At 52.4% G+C, this 21,644-nt stretch overlaps 1 protein-coding gene across 1 annotated transcript in view; it reads left to right on the top strand.

The window, feature by feature from the left end:
- The first annotated feature begins 147 nt into the window (after positions 1 to 147).
- The window catches only part of Samm50 (SAMM50 sorting and assembly machinery component), a 31,281-nt gene continuing 9,784 nt past the window's right edge, over positions 148 to 21,644 (top strand). The window contains exons 1-12 of the mRNA XM_008844723.3: positions 148 to 297; positions 4,546 to 4,656; positions 5,309 to 5,410; positions 7,850 to 7,937; positions 8,148 to 8,254; positions 8,657 to 8,787; positions 9,001 to 9,088; positions 11,286 to 11,414; positions 11,852 to 11,923; positions 12,790 to 12,876; positions 15,602 to 15,672; positions 18,921 to 18,988. Of these exons, the coding sequence (XP_008842945.1) occupies positions 277 to 297; positions 4,546 to 4,656; positions 5,309 to 5,410; positions 7,850 to 7,937; positions 8,148 to 8,254; positions 8,657 to 8,787; positions 9,001 to 9,088; positions 11,286 to 11,414; positions 11,852 to 11,923; positions 12,790 to 12,876; positions 15,602 to 15,672; positions 18,921 to 18,988 (1,075 nt within the window). The 5' untranslated portion in view covers positions 148 to 276. The remainder of the gene's footprint in view (positions 298 to 4,545; positions 4,657 to 5,308; positions 5,411 to 7,849; positions 7,938 to 8,147; positions 8,255 to 8,656; positions 8,788 to 9,000; positions 9,089 to 11,285; positions 11,415 to 11,851; positions 11,924 to 12,789; positions 12,877 to 15,601; positions 15,673 to 18,920; positions 18,989 to 21,644) is intronic.

Below are 21,644 nucleotides of genomic sequence, written 5' to 3'. Positions count from 1 at the left end.
GCCAATGCCAGGCCTCTTCCTGGGCCTCGATTTACACTCTGCGCGTGCGCCGTTGCTCCGCGGAGCTTCCTGGCGTCTTCGTGGATATCCGGGTCACTGGTGCCTACGGACCAATGAGCGAAGGTGCCGTGCGGTAGTGGGCGGGGCGCGGGCGGGGCATCATTGCCGTCCTCTGCCCGCCGCATCCGTGACCCGCGTCGCGGCCTCCGCGTAGCTGTCTGTAGCGGAACCTGGGCGGGCGCGGGCAGCTAGGCGGGCGACGCCCGAGAGAGAGCCATGGGGACGGTGCACGCCCGGGTGAGAGGCCCCGCGGCGGCCGGCCGGGGCGAGGGCGGCGGGGCGGGCGGGACAGTCGCCTGCGGCTCGGGTGCGGGGGACGCCGCTGCCCGGGACCGGTGACCGCCCAAGGTCGCACCGCGAGCGGTCTGCCCCTCTCCCCGGGACCCCGGCCTCGCCGGGTTCCGAAGCGGTGCAGGGAGGAGTGCAGGGAGGAAGGTGCTGTCAGAAGGAAGCCTGCTCGACACGTCCATTGCACACGCTTGCTTTTCAAAAAGATTTTTTTGATTTTTAAAGTTTTTTATTTTTTATGGGTATGAATGTATTGCATGCATGTATGCAAGTGCACCCATGTCGTGCAATGCCCGCGGAGGTCAGAAGAGGGCGTCAGATTCCCCTGGGACTGGAGTTACTGATGGTTCTTAAGCTGCCATGTAGGTGCTGGGAATTGAACCCAGGTCCCGTGTATGAAGGTTCTGCCTGAATGTGTTTGTGCATCACGTGCCTAGTGTTTGTGGCGGCCAGAAGAGGTTGTTGAATCTCCTGGGACTGAACTTAAGGGAGGTTGTTAGCTGCCATATGGGTGCTGGGAACCAAACCCGGGTTCTCTGCGAGAGCAGCCAGTGCTGTTAACTACCGAGCCATCTCTCCAGCTCCAACACTCTTCTTTTAAAAATTACATTTATTTTCCTGTGTGTGTGCGTGTGCGTGCGCGCAGGTGAAGGCCTGGGGACAACTTGGATGTGAGTCCCAGAGATATGGGACTCAGGTCCTCAGGCGGGCCTGCAAGAGTCTTTACCTGCTGGGCCCATTGGAGCTGCCCCTTCATAACTCCTAATTGACTTTTATTCGCAGTTCTGGAATTGGGCAGCACCTCATTTTATACCACAGAATGAGCTCTCCCAAGAACTGGGCAGAATAATCAGGACAAGAAACCGTCCGGTCTCAGAGTTCCTCCCTTCCTCTGTCCCTTGCCTTCTGCATCTGGCTCTGTGGCCCAGGCTAGTCTCAGAGTCCCAGCCCTTCTGCCTCATCTTCTGAGGGCTGGGATTACAAGTCTGTGCCTCTGTGCCTGGTCAAGGACATGCGGCCTGCACCCTTTCTCTAGTTTGATGTGGCATGTTTGAGGGTCTTTCCTGTTCTCCTTTTCCTAAGGTCAGATGACCAGGTTAGTTTCTGCTTGAGGACTAAGCCTCACGACTGGCTTCATTTTGGTTTAACTGATTAGGGCCTAGTACTCAACCCCAGGCAACAGCCTACATCAGTGTTGGTAAATAACCCTTCCCTTTCTGTAACTGCTCCCAAAGGCCACAGAATGAGTTATTGTCCAAGTTCACGCAGAGCTTCAGAAAGTCCTAAATTCAGTCCTGAACCCCACACACCTCAGTGCGGACTGTGGGTTTCCTTCCCAGCACTTCCTGACTCCAGCAGCGTTTTGCTGAGGCATCTCAGCCTGGCCTCCAGACTTGGGTGTAGCTCTGCCTCACGTAGCTCTCCTTCATACACCGTTGCCCACACACTTTGCACTGTGCTATTGCACTCACTCCCCTCTTGCGTCGCTGGCTTCCACACTGCTTTAGCTAGCAAAATATTCACATCCTTTAAAGCTCTGTTCAAGCCCCACCCCCACCCCACGCACACATAGTGTCCTCCCCAGCACCATTGGCACCAGCTAGGCAAACACTCCTTGCTGAGCTGGATCCCTAGACCTCTTTTTAAACTTTTAATTACAAGACAGGGGCTCATTAAGCTACCTAGGCTGGCCTTGAACTCACTCTCTAGCCCTGCAGACTTGAATTTACAATCCTGCCTCAGCATCTGGAGGAGCTGGGATTTCAGACCCGTTTGCCACTAGGCCTGGGCAAAGTTAGTGTATAAGCTACTCTTTACCCTCCACTACCATCTCGCCTGGCCTCCTTCCATACCATTGACTCTTCCTGTCCTACCCTGAGAGTCCGTTTCTAGAGGTTGGAGAAGGAACCCTCACTTGGCTGGCATTCCTCATGGCACCTTTTTTTTCTTTCCATCTTAAATTTTTTAATATTTATTTATTGGAGGTGGGCCCAAGTGCCATAGGACATGTATGGAAGTCAAGGGACATCTTGCAGGATTTGGTTCTCTCCTTCCACTATGTAAAACCCAGGGATCTAACTCAGATCATCAGGTTTGGGGGTAAGAACCTCTACCTGCTGAGCCACCGTGCTGGCCCCCAATGTAGGCCACGTCCGTCTGTTCAGCTGATACTTGCTGGTGGCTGTGTGCCTGGCACAGTTGAAAGTGCCAGGGATATGGCAAGCAAACATTCAAACCCCCCTGCCTGCCCCTCAGAATCAGACAGAACCTCCCCAAACCCCAAATCAGGCTGGGTGTGGACCCATTTGATAGAGTGTTCACGTACCATTCAACAAGTCCTGGGTTCGGTCCCCAGCACAGAGTAAACCAGGTGTGGTGTCACTTGCCTGTGATCCCAGTGCTTGGAGGTGGAGACCGGAGAATCAGGAGTTGAGGTTATCTTTGGCTATGAAGAACGTTTGAGGCCAGCCTGGGCCTCAAAGCTTTGATTTTTTTTTTTTTTTTTTTTTTTTTTTGGCTTTTTGAGACAGGGTCTCCCTGTAGCTCCAGCTGTCCTGGAACTCACTACGTAGACCAGGCTGGCCTCGAATTCACAAAGATCCGCCTGCCTCTGCCTCCCAAGTGCTGGGATTAAAGGCATGTGCCACTACACCCTGCCTAAAGCTTTGATTTTATGGTGTCCTTTGAAGCTAAAATTGTTAATGTGGTTAATGTGTTCACACAAGATGGTCTCACTTTAAAAAAGATCCTATTTTTAATTATGCATATGTGTGGGTCAGTGTGGTTTTCTACATGGAGGTGCAGTGTGGGATCCCCCTGGAGCTGCCTAGTGTGGGTGCTGGGAACCAAACTCGGGTCCTCTGCAAGAGCAGTGCGTGTTCTTAGCCGCCAAGCCATCACTTTGGCCAGTTCAGTTCTTTAATTTGATGTTTCCACCCACTAGCAAGTGCTTCTCTACCATCTTGATGAGGATTCATATTCCAGTAAGAGCGCATTTGATACTGTTACCTGTTGCTCTGTGCATGTATGAAGCAGCTCCAGGAGGCGGCACTGTCAGTGTCTGCTGTGGGTTGCTGTGTTATCTCAGTCTAGGTCACTCACTTTTAAAGATGCTGTTCAGAACTCACTGAATTATTTTGGGTTCTGTCCCCGCTACCTTGCATGGTACCAGCACATGGGGCTTAGTAAACGTTGCTGGCCGACTGGTGCCTTGATCTGCTTGATAGTTAGAGGCTGGCTGCAGATACTTATTCCCATTCCTTGTACACTGGCGTGTGAGCGAGGGCTTGGTAGGGTTTGCTGGTTAGCGTGTGGTGAGTCTTCATTGTCAGCAGGTGTTGGTGGATCCTCAGCTTTGGCACATGTGTGAGCCCCAGTGATGTGTCTTGATTCTGCATCTCAGAGTGCAGCTGGGGCCAGTAGTCTCCTCGAACTTTGTTTCATGCTTTTGACATCTGAGGAACTGTAATGGGATTTTTGAGAATAATGGGACGCAAACTCTACCCAGACAAAGCACGTTGTTTAGATGAAGCACAAACGCGTGCGTGCACTTGGCTGTATGGTGAGTGAGCTTGAGACTAGGCTGTCTCAGAAGACAAGAAAGGCACACAAATGGAAAGGGCTGGGGACAGAGCTAGGGGATGAGCATTTTGCCTTACATATGCAAGGCCGTGTTCAGTTCCCCGTCTCACACACTGTACATACACACATAGTTCAGAGTGTAGAACCTGTTCTCTGGCCCGTTGATGAGTGTGTGCAGTTTTTTTTTTTAATATGTATGCATGTATTGCCTGCATGTAGTAAGTGCACCCGTGTCATGCAATGCCCCGAGGAGGCGTTCAGAAGAGGGTGTCGGATATCCTGTGACTGAAGTTACGGACAGTTGTTAGCTGCCGTGTGGGTGCTGGGATTCGAACTTGGGTCTTCTGCAAGAACAGTCAGCGTTCTTAACTGCTGAGCCATCTGGATCTCCAGCCCTGTGTGTGCAGTTCTTTAAACCAATGGTTTTATTTACTAATCTAGTGAGTGCTGCTGTGCTAAGCACCAACCACAGGTGGGAGCTGTCCCTGTGTCCCCTACCAGAGGAGGGAGCAGCTCTGTTGAACTTTGTGACTCGCCACCGGAGGCCTGGAGGCAGGGACTTGGCTTAGTTTTCCTGTGTTGTAAGTTTGTTTGTGGTTTCTCCATCCCATGCAGAGTTTGGAGCCCCTTCCATCAAGCGGACCTGACTTTGGAGCATTGGGGGAAGAAGCTGAGTTTGTGGAAGTTGAACCTGAAGCGAAACAGGAGATTCTGGAAAACAAAGATGTGAGTGTTCTGTGGGTGCGTGTTCTGTGGGTGCGTGTTCTGTCGGTGGTTGTGGTGTGGTTGTTACTTAGAAAGCCCCTAGGGACAGGTAGAAAGGCCGGCCTCTCACTGGAGAGACTCCTGACCCCAGGACAGCTCTCAGGTCCAGACTGTTCCTGGGCAGCTATTTTTTGTTTCTTCTATTAAAAAGTTTTCAAAGATAAGACTGAAATTACCAAAAGTTTCTACATGTGTATATTTTTGGTGGCACAGGGGATTGATCCTCGGACCTTGTGCATTCCGGACAGGTGTTCTGCCTCCAAGCTGCCCCCACCCCTGGAACTCAGACCTCTGTTTCCTTTCTCCCAGGAGAGTTGAGGCTGAGCTGCACCTGCCCTGGGACATTCCTGCAGGCTCTTAGCCAACGTCAAAGGCTGGGTGCAGCCCAGGTTAGGACAGATGGGGTCCTCACTGCTTCTCTGTGTGCAGGACTCGGGTGATCCTGGGTTGTCTGCCTGGAGAGTGCTCATTCCTGGGCAGAACAGACCTGGCACAGCTCATTCTTAAAGTGAGGATAAAGCCAGGAGCCGGCATTGCGGGCCTCACACCACCTGTCCTCCTCGGCTTCCTCCACGTCGTAGGCAGTGATCTGTGTTCCCCTTGCCCCGTCTAGGTGGTTGTTCAGCATGTTCATTTTGATGGACTTGGGAGGACTAAAGATGACATCATCATTTGTGAAATTGGAGGTGTTTTCAAGGCTAGGAACCTCATTGAGGTGAGTTGGGACTCTGTTCATGTCTTTCTGAAGCTACGCGCAGGGCGCCAGCCCCCAGCGCCCAGCCGAGGGAGCCTGGTTGCAGGTTCTCACTGTACTGTGTTTGCTGTTGTCTTACTGCCTCATCCTGGGGAAGGGCGTGTCTGCTCTTGTCTGCAGCCGACCAGCCTGTGCTCCTCCTGGCACCCAGCATTGGAGCCATTCCCGCTCCTGCTGAGCCCCTGGGATCCTCAGGATCCTCTTGTCTCCCAGGCCTTGCTCTGCCTCTGGCTAAGCCTCTCTATACTGCACGTCCACCCCTTACTTGTGTTCCTCCTTCTGCCCTTGAACCACGCTGAACATGTCTAGCCGAGGTCAGCAACAGTGTCCTTGTGCCCAGGTCCAGCCAGCTCCTTCCTGCCTCCTCTTACTACCCCTGAGCTGTGTCAGACAAAGCAACAGAGTGTGTGTGTGTGTATGTGTGTGTATATATCTTTTTTTAGAAAGTTTTTTTTTTTTTAGTTTTATGTGTGTGGATATTATGCTTACATTTATGTAAGTGCACCAGAAAAGGGCCTCATTGAATTCCCTGGAACTGGAGTTATAGGTGGTTGTTAACTGCCATGTGGGTGCTGGGAACTGAACCTGGGTCCTCTGCAAGAGCAGCCAGTGTTCTTAACTGCTGAGCCATCTCTGCAGCCCCTAGTTTGTTTGTTTATTTGTTTTGTTTCTTGGTCTTTTTGAGACAGGCTCTCCTGCAGCCCCAGCTGACCTGGAACTCACTATGTAGACCAGGCTGGCCTTGAACTTACTGAGATCTGCCTGCCTCTGCCTCCCAAGTGCTGGGACTACAGGCATGCCCCCCCCCCCCCGTTTTTTTTTTTTAACATTTTTATTTGGGGGGGGGGAGTACGCATACACATGATATGGCTTGCGTGTAGAAGACAGATTGTAGGAATTGTTTCTCCTTCCATCACTGGATCCAGGGTCCATCTCAGGTTATTCACCTTGGTGGCAAGCGCCATTACCCGCCAAGCCATCTTGCTGGCCGTCAGTACTGGTTTTTACATTTTCATTTATTTTATGTGTGTACATACATGTAAGGGTGCACACGTGCCACGGTGTGAATGTGGAGGTCGGAGAACCACTTGAGGGCGTTGGTGCTCTCCTTCCATTATGTGGGTCCTGGGGCCTGAACTTGGGTTGTCAGCCTTGGCAGCAAATGTCTCTACCCACTGAGCCATCGTCCAGCCCACAAGTCCTTCTCTTCTTCCATTTATGGGCCATTCATTCCTCTCTTGTGTTTTCTTTACTTTTTTGCTTTTTGGTCAAAGTTTTACCATGTAGCCCAGGCTGGATTCCATCCTATGATCTTCCAGCCACGGCCTCAGAGTGCTGGGCTAATGGGCACGTGCGCTGCCTTGCCAGGACTATCTTGGGAACCACCTGGTGCTTTCCTGTTTTCCTTGCAGCTCTTTGCATGGCTTTGTCACCTCAGTTTTTCCGGTCGAGCTTGTTTTCCTGTCGGTTGTCTCTCTCCCTCCGTCCTCTGTCCCTGGTGTGCTGTCTACTGGGTGCTCTCCGTCTCCGTCACGCGGATGCTCGACTCCGCTGCTCTCCCTTGGGAGCGTTCCCCAGTGTCGCCCTCCCTCACCCTGGTTTCAGCCGAGTGCTGAGGAGTCCTGAGCTCTGTATGTCGCCCACTTCTCTCTGCTGAGCCCTGAATGTGCTCCAGACCACTAAACTTCCTCAAGCATTGCGGGCACCTGCTCCGTGGCTAGTGTGAAGTCACCCCACATCTCCTCGCTCCGTCTCTGTCTCCCTGACTTCTCTGCTGACGTGAAGTTTGAGTAGCTTCTTCCCTTCATCTCCTCTGTGTAACCAGCTGGTTCTGCCCAGAACACTAGAACCCATAACCCCACTCCCAACACCAGCCCTGGGTTGGACTGACCACCCCTGCTCCCAGTCTGGTCTGCTGCGGGTGCCCACCTGTCTCCGGTCTTCTCTGCCTCAGGACTGGGTTCAGCCAGCGACCAGTGCTTCTCATGGCAGGATGGTCCTGCCTTCCTGTGAAGACTCTAAAGTTATCTCTTTACACAGGGTTTAAGCTGTGCTTTGTTCCTTACCCCAGGCCCCTCCTTATCCCACCCCACCGTCACCTGCCCTTCCTCTTCTACCTCCACTGTGTCCTTCCAGCCCGATTTTGAGGGAAAGTAGAGTGGTGTCAGAAAGGGCCGTTCTGGGGAAACCACGCAGCTTGGGCAGAGAGGCCTGCTCTGAACCTTTTCTTTCTGCAGAAGGTTCTGGGTGGTTTGGACTCTTGGAGAGGGTTTTCCCCTGTCTGGGCAGTGTTCCTGCTCAGGCCTCGGCCTCTTGGTGTGGACACTCACTGGTCACGGAGGCTCTTGTACTTCTGTGTCTTAGGACAGTCTGTTCACAGCTTTGCTCTCCCTCTCACAGGTGATGCGGAAATCTCATGAAGCCCGAGAGAAACTGCTTCGTCTAGGGATTTTTAGGCAAGTGGATGTTTTGATTGACACATGTCAAGGTAGGTGTCACAGATGAGTACTTCTGATTTCCCCTGCCAGCCTCCATGGTCCAGAATAGCCATGGAGTTAGATGCAGAGAGTGCCCGAAGGTTTCTCAGAAGGTCTCGGGTGGGTCACGGGTCTAGAGGACGAGTCGGTTGTGGTTAGAGCAGCAGGTACCTTTATCCACTCAGCCCTCTGATGCCCTTTTAAATCTTTTATTTCCTTAGGTGATGATGCACTGCCAAATGGCTTAGATGTCACCTTTGAAGTGACGGAGCTGAGGAGGCTGACGGGCAGTTACAATACCATGGTTGGAAACAACGAAGGCAGCATGGTAGGAGGGTTCACGTGTGTGAGCTTCAAGCGTGAGTGCCCGGAATGTGATACCAAGCTGAGAATCCCCCCCCTCGGGCTTGCTGGGAATGTGCTGTGGTGACTTCTGTCAGCCTCCCAGGGATTGGTTAGGGTGCAGCTGAGGTCAGTGCTACCTTCAGTAACTAAGGAGGGTTTGACAGATGTTCACATTAACAGTCTTGTTTGATCCGGGGAGATGGGGTTGGGAGGGGAGACTTCTGGTCACTCTGCTGGGTCTTGCCTGGTCAGGCCTGCAGAGGATGTGTGTGCTTGGCGACGGTGTGTTGGAAGGAGCGGAAGTGGCCATGGATGCTGGGTCTGTGCTTGGGCGGGGTCCATGCCGGTCCATTGCCAGCTTGTCTTTGTGTGTTCCCTCTCTTAGGTACTTGGCCTCAAGCTCCCCAATCTTCTAGGACGTGCCGAAAAAGTGACTTTTCAGTTTTCCTACGGAACCAAGGAAACTTCATACGGCCTGTCCTTCTTCAAACCACAGCCTGGAAACTTCGAGAGAAAGTAGGGAGCCAAGCAGATTCTTGAGCTCAGTGGCCGGGTTTAAAAGTTAAAGTAGGTGACGTGGGTGCAGAAAGGCACCTGGCAGCTGGCCGCCTCTGCTGCGGTCACTGTCCTGAGGATGAGCCCCAGTGTAGTCTTATCAGGCCTGGTGTTTAGCTGTGCACAAGCTCTGTGCCCGGCTCGCTTTTAAAGCTCTTTTCCATTGCCTCCTAGTTTCTCTGTAAACTTATATAAAGTTACGGGACAGTTCCCATGGAGCTCACTGCGGGAGACTGACAGAGGAGTGTCTGCTGAGTACAGCGTGAGTACAGCAGGTGTGCTGTGTGTGTTGGGAGTTGGGGAACAGATGGCAGGTTCATTGATCTCAAAGGAAAAGGGAGGTGGGTGAATTCCAACTCTTCATCCCCAATGGCCACCCCCTCGCTGGGCACCTCTTCCCTCACTGGAGCAGGCAGCCAGTGGACAGAGCCACCTGGTGTCCACCCTGGTCAGACCTTCCAGTGGACAGAGTCACCTGGTGTCCACCCTCGTCAGAGGCCTTCCAGTGGACAGCCACCTGCTGTCTACCCTGGTCAGACCTGCCAGTGGACAGAGCCACCTGGTGTCCACCCTCGTCAGAGGCCTTCCAGTGGACAGCCACCTGCTGTCTACCCTGGTCAGACCTGCCAGTGGACAGAGTCACCTGGTGTCCACCCTCGTCAGAGGCCTTCCAGTGGACAGCCACCTGCTGTCTACCCTGGTCAGACCTGCCAGTGGACAGAGTCACCTGGTGTCCACCCTCGTCAGAGGCCTTCCAGTGGACAGCCACCTGCTGTCTACCCTGGTCAGACCTGCCAGTGGACAGAGTCACCTGGTGTCCACCCTCGTCAGAGGCCTTCCAGTGGACAGAGCCACCTGCTGTCTACCCTGGTCAGACCTTCCAGTGGACAGAGTCACCTGGTGTCCACCCTCGTCAGAGGCCTTCCAGTGGACAGCCACCTGCTGTCTACCCTGGTCAGAGGACTTCCAGTGGACAGAGCCACCTGGTGTCCACCCTGGTCAGACCTTCCAGTGGACAGAGCCACCTGGTGTCCACCCTCGTCAGAGGCCTTCCAGTGGACAGCCACCTGCTGTCTACCCTGGTCAGAGGACTTCCAGTGGACAGAGCCACCTGGTGTCCATCCTGGTCAGACCTTCCAGTGGACAGAGCCACCTGGTGTCCACCCTAGTCAGCGGCCTTCCAGTGGACAGAGCCAGCTGGTGTCCACCCTGGTCAGAGGCCTTCTGTGCTCCTGGCTGCCTCTGGTACTGACTGTTTGTTAAGACAGATTCTGAAAGCTGCCAGGTTGCTGCACATCTGGAAGGTTCTGTTCTCTGTTCACAGCTACTGTAGGTCTAGAGGATGTGGCAGTGTGACTAGGTGGAGGGAGAGTCCCGTGACTGTCGTTTGGGCGCTCTGAGGACCTGTTCCTGTTCTCTCTTTTGCACTTTTCCTCACTCCTGCTGTTGTTTCTAGGCTTTAGTTAGAGAAAAGGTCTTGAGACTCAGAACTGTGTTGGGTGGGTCCCAGGTGAGCTCTGAAGACCTGCAGCTGTAGACAGGCAGTCACAGCTTCTGGTAGCAGGGCCAGCATCTCTTGGCATGTTTTCCTGAGGGTCCTGCACAGCCCCTGGAGACAGCGCCCTGGTCACTGACTGTGGCCTTGGGTGAAGTTCCCACCTGTGAAAAGGAGATGCTAGTGCACCCCATGGGGCTTCTGGGAAGAGTGAGCAGGAGCCATAGGTTCAGCTCCTGGCACATGGCAGACACGCATGGAGGCACAAGCTGCCCAGGCCTCTGATTGTGTAAACAAGGTTGAGAAACCCAGCATTGGCAGAGGCCCTAGGGTGCTGTGCAGGCTCAGGGTACAGCGTACAGATGAGTAGACGTGTAGCTGAGAGCACTTGCAGCTCCGACCCCTCCTCTGCAAAGCAGCCTTTCCTTGTGTGGAGAGTAGCTTTCAGACCCCTGCTCTGCCAGAGTCCTTGTGTGCCCTGTGGGCTGTGCCCTCTCGGGGACACCAGGACAGATGCTGTTCTCTCCAGCCTAACCCCCCAGTTGGCCTACTGTTGGAATGAGGCCATCCGGCTCTCAGCCGTGTGACTCAGCCTCCTTGTTCCTCTGGGGCTGATGCCATCCAGGTGACAGGTCGTGTGGGCTGAGTGGGTGTGTCACATCATCTTTGAAGAGATGAAGACACATCTGCTGGTTGATGGTCACCATCAGCTCTTGGGGGTGTCCCTGTTCCTTCTCCCTTCCTCTGCACACCGTCCTCTGTCCCTGTTTCCTGCTTTTCCCTCTTCCCTTCGTTTAAGGCAGTTTGTTTAGGGGCTGGGTATATGGCTCAGTGATAGAACACTTGCCCAGCATCCCTGACCCTGAAAAAGCGATTGGGTGATGCCTCATTTCAAAGGATGATTTGCGCAGGCTGCTCCAATGTGAGCCGTACAGAACGAGGTCACGTTCCCATGTGCTTACAGTTTCCCATATGGAAGACCAGCCACACCGTCAAGTGGGAGGGTGTGTGGCGGGAACTGGGCTGCCTCTCGAGGACTGCATCATTCGCTGTGCGGAAAGAAAGTGGACACTCATTGAAGTCGTCTCTCTCGGTAGGACTGCGCTTTCTGGGTGGAGGATTGTGTTGAGAGGGCCAGTGTCTGCCAGTGTGGGGCTGACTCAAGTGTCACTGCAGTGGGTGACTGGGACCCCTTGCCTTCACTGTCCACCGCCTCATGAGACTTTCTAAATAGCATCAGTGGAAACAGATAAAGATGTGTTTAAGAGCTGGCCGTGGAATTTTAGCTTCTGGAAATCAAAAGAAAGCTCGTGAGTTGACGTAGACAGTGCTGGGCTCTGTGAAGGAGCCAAGCGGACAGGGACAGTGGTGGACTCCCAGGGGCTGCTGGGGATTTGACTGATTTGACTTCTGTCCTGGGAAGGTGGTACCAAGGGAGTGCTGAGATGGTGAGGGTGGTCAGTTCAGTGCTCAGCCTGTTCATTATGTTTTGATCGAGCTGCTTGAAGTGCAAACTCTAATTCCTTCCAGCACGCCATGGTCGTCGACTCTCGGAACTCATCCATCTTACCAAGAAGAGGGGCCTTGCTGAAAGTCAACCAGGTGGCGTATTCCTAGAGCTTCTGCACGGTGGTGGGCCAGTGTCTACGCAGAAAGGTGACCCGAGGGGGAGAGTGGATGCACAGAGGAGTCACACTTTTAACATCAAGCCTTTCTTGTAGTTGTAAAAACCATCCCAGGGGCTGGTCATGTGGCTCAGTAGAGCACTTGCCTGGCCTGCCTGAGGGAGGCTGTACGTTCCAATCCCAGCCCAGCAAACAGGAACGATGACAGCCTGAATTGTCTGCCAGGACTGGGCTTGCTCCCTTCAGCTTGTCTTGTGCCTTCACACAGGCCAGGGTGGGATGAGATGGTGGCGTCTTCTTGGTGTCACACGATGGCCAGGAGCAGAGCTGCAGGAACAGCTGTAGGCAGGATTGTCACTCAGACCTGCAGGGCCAGGCGAGGGCAGCCTAGGTCTGGTGCTGTGGGAGGTGCCTCTGCTGTGAGGTCAGCTGCCCTGCAGGCGCAGGGAACTGGGCAGTGTGCCATGTGCTTTGGTGGCTGTCCAGTCTCGCCCAGTGGTCAGGGTTCATGTAGCATCCCAGGGAGCCCAGTGTGCATTTTCAGAGGAGCAGTGGGATACGGGGTTTCTGTGTAAAACATTCCTCTTGCGAATGCTCAGTTGCAAATGCTGAGCAGGCCAGCCCCATCACCCTTCTAGCGCTCAGCAGTTCCACAGTTGGGCTGCTTGTGCATCTTCGTACAGACGTTCAGTGCTGGGTGAGCCTCTGTCTGCCGTCCCCACCCCCTTCCACCTATAGCGTTAGGACATGACTTTAGGAGACAGGATGACTGCCTCCTGCCTTTGAACAACATGGATGGCAGAGCTGTAATCGGAGAAGTGGGCCTGTGGCTTCTTCCTGCAGGAGCTGGCAGGCTACACTGGAGGAGATGTGAGCTTCATCAAGGAGGACTTTGAGCTTCAGCTGAACAAACAACTCATGCTGGATTCGGTGAGTCTCCAGCCGACGCTGTGCCTGCCATGGTCACCCTCACCTTGGGGTGAGAGCCTAGGCTTTAAGCATAGACCAAGGGATTTAAGACCCCTCCTGTCAGCCAGGGACCTTCCTTCTGAAGCCTGGGCCGCTCCTGCTCACTCAGTGCCCCACAGGCTGCCCTCCGCTATTGCCCTGGCTGCTCTGGGTCCCCACTGTCACACCTACCCATCCTAGAACTGCACCCAGCCTCTCCTCCCTGCCCTGTGCTGCTCAGCCCCAGGTCACTGTGCCTTGGAACTTCTCCTCCCTGCCCTGTGCTGCTAAGCCCCAGGGCACTGTGCCTTGGAACCTCTCCTCCTCGCCTTGTGCTGCTCAGCCCCAGGGCACTGTGCCTTGGAACCTGTCCTCCCTGCCCTGTGCTGCTCAGCCCCGGGGCACTGTGCCTTGGAACCTGTCCTCCCTGCACCTGCTCCCTTCCATCTCTGAGGCTCTGAGATGCGCGTCCTGCCTGGGGCTTCCTGTGAGTCCGTCTTCTTCCGCACATGCCACAGAGCCGGGCTCTTTCTACCCACAGCACTTGTCCTCGTCTGTCTTCTGCCATGTAACTCCCTTTGGTCACCTGTCTACTTGGCCTCCTGCTCCAGCTTTTAGGAGTTTGGCACAGGCATGTGTCCTGCTCTCTTCTCTTACCTCTCAGCCTGGGGTCGTGGGGTGGAGGGCTCCACTGTGCTTATCTCCTTGTAGCACCCACCTGTCTGCTCACACGCCTCACCATCCATCCTCCTACCAACCCCGCCAACCCCCCACCCATCGTCTACTCATCCTACCCACCCATATCCCTCAGTCCACCTGTATCTGTTCATCTTCCCATCTCCCTATCCACCCATCTGTCCACACACCTGTCCTCCCACCTGCCCATATCCATCAACCACCTGTATATCCTGTCCGCCGTCTGCACCCGCCTGTTCTCCTACCTGCCCACCCGTCCACTTCTCCACCCCTGTCCTGTTGTCAGGCACTTTTTAGGTGCCAACAACAGGGAGCGGGAACTTGAGGATAGAAGGCCAAGGGAATTTGAAGGATTGGTGGTGAGGTGGGCAGACGGGAGAGGGACATTGACTGGCAGTGTGGGGTCAGACTCAGTGCAGCCTGCACCCGACTGACTCTTAGAGAAAGTGAGGGACCATCTGGGGAGCTGATGATGTCCAGATGGGGTTAGAGTTCTTCAAATAGTGAGGGGCAGGGTGGGCCCTCAGCTCAGTGGTGAGAGAGGCTGTGGGGTCAGGGACCATGGGACCCTGGGCTATGCCTCTCTCTAAACCTGAGGCCACCCCCAAATAAAATACTTACTTTAAGAGACAGGGAGGCTGGGAACAAGAGAGTAGCTCCTCCAGGAGCCTAGAGTGGAGTGAGGGCGGGGGTGAAAGGCTTGACAGGAAGAGACCTGTGACCCCATCTGTGCTGATGGGAATATGGAAGTACACGCCTCGAGCAGGGAGCAGGGGCAGGGCCAGCAGGAAGAAAAGCAGGACCCGGCTCTTCACAGGGGCACAGAGACCTGCCGGCCAGCCCAGGGACAGCAACGGTGGGTGGGAGTCAGGCAGGCAAAGCCAGGCCTGCAGCCTAGAGGGAGAACTGGACTGGGTGCAGCACCTGCATAAACAGGCCGGAACCTGAGTATCAGGCTGTGAGCTCCAGGGTGTCCTCAGTGTGCGGCTCCCCCTACCACAGGCCATGCTAAACTTCAGCCAGTGGAAAGTGTCAGAGGACAGGTGCTCCCTGGCTTACACATGCTGATGACCCTAGTGTGTGTTAACCTGATGAATGCTTCTCAGCCTGGCCAGCCTTGGGCTAGAGCACTTCCTTTAGCCTTCCAAAGCTGACCAAGGTGATGTGCTGACCGCTTGCTGCATGGCTCTGGTTTACTGAATACTACACAGATAGATGGGTACAGAGATGTGCCACCCAGCTGGGTGATCCTGGCCCACCATTGGCAGTTTGTGCTGTGTGGCCTGCTTTGCTCACTCTGTTCCACTCAGCATCTGTAGCCCTTCTCACTGAAGCTTCTAGGAAAGAGTCATCTGAGTAGCTTTGGAGGGTGCAGGGACTGGCCAGGCAGAGAACAGGAGGGCCTGCCCACTGGGACACCAGGAAGGCTTGAGGCTGATGAGTGAGAGGGCCTTAAGCTCAGAGTGGTCTGAGTAGGACTGGTGGGTGGGCTCCACACTGTGAAAGTCTAGTCACTGAGCTCCTGACTAGGGGCTGCCCAGAGCAGGGTCTGCATTGTGTGACTGCAGGAGCATTGTAGCCTACACCATCCTTCAGCCTGAGGGGCGGCATGCCCCAGTCCCCTCACATGTCCCCAATGCCTGAGCTGATGCTGGATTGCATTTCCAGGGTCCAGGTGGCCCTCCCCCATCAGGCCAGGGTCCAGGTGGCCCTCCCCCATCAGGCCAGGGTCCAGGTGGCCCTCCCCGTCAGGCCAGAGTCCAGGTGAGCATGGTGTCTTGTGGCAGAGAGACTTGACCTGCTGCTTTGGAAGCTGAGCCCTGCCGCCCGTGTGTGAGACTTTGTTGTAATTTAAAGCTGCTTCTGAGCCTCTCACTGGGTCCCTGAGCCGCACAGCCAGCTGGTCCCTCTGTGCCGTGGCTGTTCCCCTGCTCCACATGCTGTGGGCATTCCAGGCAGCTCTCTGCTGGTGCTCACAGGACAGGAAAAAACTGTGTTTGCCTTCACACAGGTTTTCTCTGCTTCTCTCTGGGGAGGCATGCTGGTGCCCATTGGTGACAAGCCATCCAGCATTGCTGACAGGTAAGTGCTGGCCAAAGGAGCTTCTCTACACCGTCCCTTAGGTCTCTGATGGGTTTCTAGCATCCTTTAGAGGCGTCTTAGGAGCAGTCCAGATTGTCCTTCAGTACTTATGTTTAAACTGCTTTGGAAATGCCCAGTCCTCATACAGAATGGCTTTTGGGTTTTTGTTACTTTAATGTAATAACATTTGTACTTTTTAAAAAATATTTTATTTATTATTTTTATTTTATATGTATGCCTGTATTGCCTGCATGTAGTGTACCCATGTCATGCAATGAAAATATTTTATTTATTATTTTAATTTTATGTGTATGAGTGTATTGCCTGCATGTATGTGAGTGCACCCATGTTGTGCAGTGCCGTGGAGGTCAGAAGAGGGCTTCAGATTCCCCTGGAACTGGAGTTAAGGGTGGTTTGTAGCCATCATGTAGGTGCTGGGAATTGAACTTGGGTCCTCTGCAAGAGCAGTCAGTGCCCTTAACCACTGAGCCATCTCTCCAGCCCCAACATTTTGTACTTTTTAAAGGTTTATTCATTTATTTTATGTGTATGAGTGTATTGCCTGCATGTGTATAAGTGCACCTGTCCTTTGCAATGCCTACAGAGGCCAGAAGAGGGCATTGGATCCCCTGCAACTGGAATTACAGGTGATTGTTAGCCACCATGTGGGTGCTGGGAATTGAACCCGGGTCCTCTGCAAGAGCAGCCAGTGCCCTTAACCGCTGAGCCATCTCTCCAGCCCAACATTTTGTATTTTAGGGGGGAAGATTTATTAATTTTTAATTATGTATGTATGTGTCTCTGGAAACCCAGGTCCTCTGCAAGAGCAGCCAGTGCGCTTAACTGCTGAGCCATCTTTCCAGCCCAACATTTTGTATTTTGGGGGGAAGATTTATTAATTTTTAATTATGTATGTATGTGTCTCTGTGTGGATATCTGCACTTGAATGCACGTGCCAAAGGAGGCCAGAGACATCAGCTCCCCTGGAACTGGAGTTAAAGGTGGTTGTGAGCTGCCTGGTGGGTGCTGAGAACTGAGCTCTGGGCCTCTACGAGAGCAGTAAACGCTCTTAACCATTGTGTTCTGCTTCTGGCTTCTTACATGGGTTCCAGGAATTGAATTCCAGTCAGGTTTGTGTGGCTATAGCCTTACCCACTAAAACATCTCCTCAACCTGTCAGTGGCATTTTGATGTCCTGCATGTCACTGTCTGTGTGTATGGTAGCTTCTCAACACATCTCACTTTTTTTAATTTTATTTATTATTTTTATTTTATGTGTATGCATGTATTGCCTGCATGTAGGTAAGTGCACACATGTCATGCAGTGCCCACGGAGGTCAGAAGAGGCTTATCTCCCCTGGGACTGGACTCCCCTGGGACTGGAGTTATGGGCAGTTGTTAGCTGCTGTGTGGGTTCTGGGATTCGAACCCGGGTCTTCTGCAAGAACAACCAGTGTTCTTAACTGCTGAGCCATCTCTCCAGCCCCAACACATCTCACATTTTGATATGTTTCACTTATTTCTTATTTTGTGATTTTTTTTTGCACATAATTTTGTAAAGAATAATTTTGTAAATAATTTGTTCGTTTTATTTCCTGAAATTAGTAAGTGTATATTTACTGTTTTGGAATCTGGTTCCTTTAAGACTTAGAATACTGCTGAGCCAGGTGTAGTGGTGCAGGCCTGTGATCCCAGTACTTGGGAGACTGAGGCAGGAGGATCTTAGTTCTAAGTTTGCCTGTGCTGCATTGTGAGACCCTGCCTCAAACCAAAAGGAGAGGAGTGAGGAAGGATGAAGGGAAAGGAGGAGGGAAGGAGGGGAGGAGGGAAAGAGGGAGGCGGGGCGAGGTGGGTTAGAACCCCGCCTGAGTCTATTGAGTCGACTCTTCTCTGAGGGTGCCAGTCTTCAGTGTGCGGGTACGTGTTAACAGGCAGAATACTGAGTTTGGGAAGTCAGACACCAAGAACGTGACAGGGACTCCCTGGAGACTGGGGTGTGGTAGGCAGAGGAGGGAGGAGGCGAGACAAAGCCCTGCACTTGTTAGATGTTTCCTGGTCACTTGAACTCTTTCAAGAGCCTGTGCCATTTATCATTTTAAAAATCAAGAATGGAATTTACCGTTTGCTTGTGTTATTAATATTAGCGGCTGTTCAGGAAAACTTTGCTTAGAAATCCAGACAGGAAAAGTGCAGGGCGGACCTCACCTCAAGTTCAAGGAAAAAGCCAGAGACTTCCTGTGGCAGGAAATCAATGCCCTGTTCCATGTTTGCTCTCTCAGCCTCTTGGAACGGTCTTCTGGTCAGCTGTAATGGCAGTGTTGCTCAAGGGCCCTTGTGCTGGACAGACCCAGCTTCTCCTGTTCTGGCCTGGAACTCACTGTGTAGACCAGGCTGGCCTGGAACTCAGGCCTGCTTGTTTCTTCCTCCTGAGTCCTGGGATTAAAAGCCTGCACCACCACACCGTGCCCTGTGAATGTGTTTATTGATCATCAAGACCCGGATCAGGTTCTAAAATACTGTTGAGCTTTTCAGAGAGCGGATGAGCTTTCTCCATCAGTTCTGATTAATGATTTTTCTTTGCTCAGCTGATAGTGTATAACCCAGTCCCTTAGGAACCCGGAAGAAAGCTGCTTTTGCTTTTGGGGTGCTCAGGATCGAAGCCAGGGCCTCACACCAGCTTGGCACATGGTCTACCACTTAAAAATTATAAACCTAATAAATTAGAAGTTCATTGTTTTCCTAATTAAAAAACATTTCAGGGACTCAAGGTTACAGCATAGTGATAAAGCACTTGCCTAGCATGTGTGGAAGCCCTGGGCTCTGTCCTCACGGCAACTAAAGGGAAATAGGGTTGACTGTGGGAAGATTCGGTCTGTTTCCTCTTGGTATTTCCAGGCCCTCTGTAGTTGGGATTGTACTGTGAGGTTCTGTGGCTCCTGACTTTTGTTAACCTAATGTTGCAGGGAGGCTGTAGGAGGCCCAGGTGGGAAGGGAGTATTTTGGTAGGTCTCTTAGAGGCAGCCCATCGTGCTGCAGATGGTCCTCGTGTCTTACCACACATCTCCAGTGGAACACCTGTTGGGTTGGGGTTTGGTTGGATCCCGTGGATTTTGGCAAGCCTCATGGGCTCCTGCCCTCTTCCCTTCCCTCCTTTGGTTCTGCTGTGTGCAGGCGATGTCTGCCACTGTCTACACTTGTGGTGGGTCCTGTGGTGCTTCTAATACCTGACATGTGTCACTTTGCTGTAGGTTTTACCTGGGAGGCCCCACGAGTGTCCGAGGATTCAGTATGCACAGCATTGGACCCCAGAGTGAAGGTCAGTGCTGTCCCCTGCAGCGTCCTGTCAGGGTGGGGCTGCAGCCGTGTCTCTTTAAACCAGAGATTAGTGTACAAACCTCACAGCAGTGCAATTAGCACGTGATGGAATTTACTGTACAACAGGTGGAAAATCTTCTGAGTGAATTGTCGAAAGAGAAAAATGTTTGAAACCCACCAGCCTCCCTGCACTAGGGCGGTATGAATGGCACTTGGTTGTTTACTTCCAGGCTCAGTCTTTGTCTTCTTAACTTCGTTTAGTCACATACTGGTTTTTAACTCATTGCATTCACTTTTAATAACACAAGTCTCTTTCATTTTTATATTTTACATTTACTTATTTTGTGTGCATATACTGGGCATGCCTGTGGGGGTCAGAGGACAACTTTCAGGAGTCGATTCTCTCTTTCCACCATGTGAGTTCTAGGGGATCAAACTCAAGTCAGGCTTGGCAGCAGGTGCCTTTTCCCAGCCCTCCTGCCAGCCCTCTGTGTCATTTTTAATGACTTTCACACACACTGGGATTGTTTTTAGCTAGTGGACTTTATGTTTAGATCAGCTTTAGATCTGCAGAAAACCTGAGCAGAAAGTGCGGTTTTACTAATACTAACACCCCCCCACCCTCCGCTCCTGTCAGTGTGGTTGGTGAGTTTATCACCGTTGAATGCCCACTAGTGATCGGTGTCAACTCAAGTCCCTCATGAGGGTTCTGTGTCCTGCTGTCTCACACTGTTAGGGCCACCCCCACACACCTACTCTTAGCATTGACTGTTAGATTTTTGGGAAATAAAAGGAAAGCTAGAGGAGCAGGAGACAAGACACCAGAGCCAGACCAACAACAGGCAAGGAATCAATCTTCCTGTATTCAAAGATACAGTGAGAGGTAGAGGCTGTCTGCAGGAACCAAGCTTCTACAACTAGACAAAGAAACCTGGGGCGGGGGTGCTGTTTATGATGTGGGATACAACTAAGTAGCAAGTTGAGTTAGTGTCCCGGCTTAAAGGTCTCCTTCTCAAGATTATTTCCCCAGGAATTGGCAGGAGTGTTGTCTATGGCCTTAGAGGAGACAGGTGGGCTCCACACACATTTCCTCTCAGGCCTGAGTGGCCGACTGGTAAGGGATGAGCAGAGCCAGGTCTTTAAGCCATAGCTGTTAGGTCACTGGGGAAACGCTTTTACAATTTAGAGGCTTTTGGCCACTCTGATGGTTTTATGCCTTTATGGCTTCCGCTAAGGAAGCTCAGGGTTTCTCTGAGGTGCCCATATTCTGTTACTGACCACTGTCCCACTGTCCATAGGCCCCACAGTTGATCTGTTACCTGGTGCGGGGCGTCTGGTTGCTCCCTAAATTAGGCAGTTCTGTGCAGAGGTTGGGTACTTGTGTAAGGGTTGATGCAGACAGAAGCACTCGCAACAGTTGGGGAGCACGGAGGAGCATGTGCAGGTCAAGGAAGGGTGTGTGTACTTCTAAGACAGCCTGTCCAGCTCCTGTGGTGCAGTATCATTTTGTTTTGATGACACATTAGAATTCTTTAGGAACCAGACCCTGGTTCTGGATGTCCAGCAAGCACTGCAGTGACAGTTCTGAAACGTGGCTCGGCGTGCTCACTAATCTCCAGGTGACAGCACTGAAGAGTTCTGGTTGTGGAGTTGCTGGGCCGAAGGACAGATAGATACAACTGGTGTTTTTAAGGTTTTGCCTAGCTATCTGGGAAGGGGCCCTAACCACACACACACCCACCCCTGCAGAGGGTGACAACTCTGGGTTTCTGGAACCCTCTCCGGCACCTGGCTTCTTCCAGCTGTGTGGCTGCATGTTATGGAAACCTAACAGCATCATGTAAACGAGTGGTTATCACCCATAGGAAGCACTTGACCTCATTTCCTGAGGGCCTCAGAAAGTGCCCCTGTGTGCGGCTCCCCAACCAGTGTAAACGGGGCTGCAGGCTGTCCCTGCAAAGAGCAGATTGATGCTTCACACTGGTTTTGAGTCCTCTTATGTGTGTCCTTTTTAGAAAAACAGCAATTACCAGAAAGTTTATCATTATTGTATTACAAGCAATATGATACACTGACTATAAATTTGGAAGTCTCCCACTTGCCTGGGAAATAAATAATCTGCAGCAATGGTCCATTCCTCACCTCTCATGGGTGGGCAGGAAGACTTTATAGGTGAGGTTGTAAATTGCCATGGCTTTTCTTAGAAGTGATTTAGTGATTTGCAAGGCAGGTGAGATGGGTCAGGGATAAAGTGCTGGCCCAGTGGCCTGAGTTCCATCCCTAGAACACAGGTAACAGTGGAAGGAGAGAACTGACTTCACAAAGTTGTCCTCTGACCTCCACGTGCATGTCATGGGATGTGTATGCCTCACACACATCATACACACATAAATAAAATTCTAACAAAACTCAGTTTGATGTATTAAGAGCCTTAAAAATTATGCTTTTGGGGGACTGGAGAGATGGCTCAGCAGTTAAGAACACTGACTGTTCTTGCAGAAGACCCGGGTTCGAATCCTAGCACCCACATGGCAGCTAACAACTGTCCGTAACTCCAGTTCCAGGGGATCTGACAGTTTCTTCTGCCCTCTGCAGGCATTGCACGACATGGGTGTCCTTACCTACACGTAGGCAATACACGCATACACATAAAATAA

This window comes from Nannospalax galili, unplaced genomic scaffold, assembly GCF_000622305.1.
Source record: "Nannospalax galili isolate Female #2095 unplaced genomic scaffold, S.galili_v1.0 scaffold180, whole genome shotgun sequence".
Taxonomy (NCBI): domain Eukaryota; kingdom Metazoa; phylum Chordata; class Mammalia; order Rodentia; family Spalacidae; genus Nannospalax; species Nannospalax galili.
This window is presented reverse-complemented; position numbering and strand designations above follow the sequence as displayed.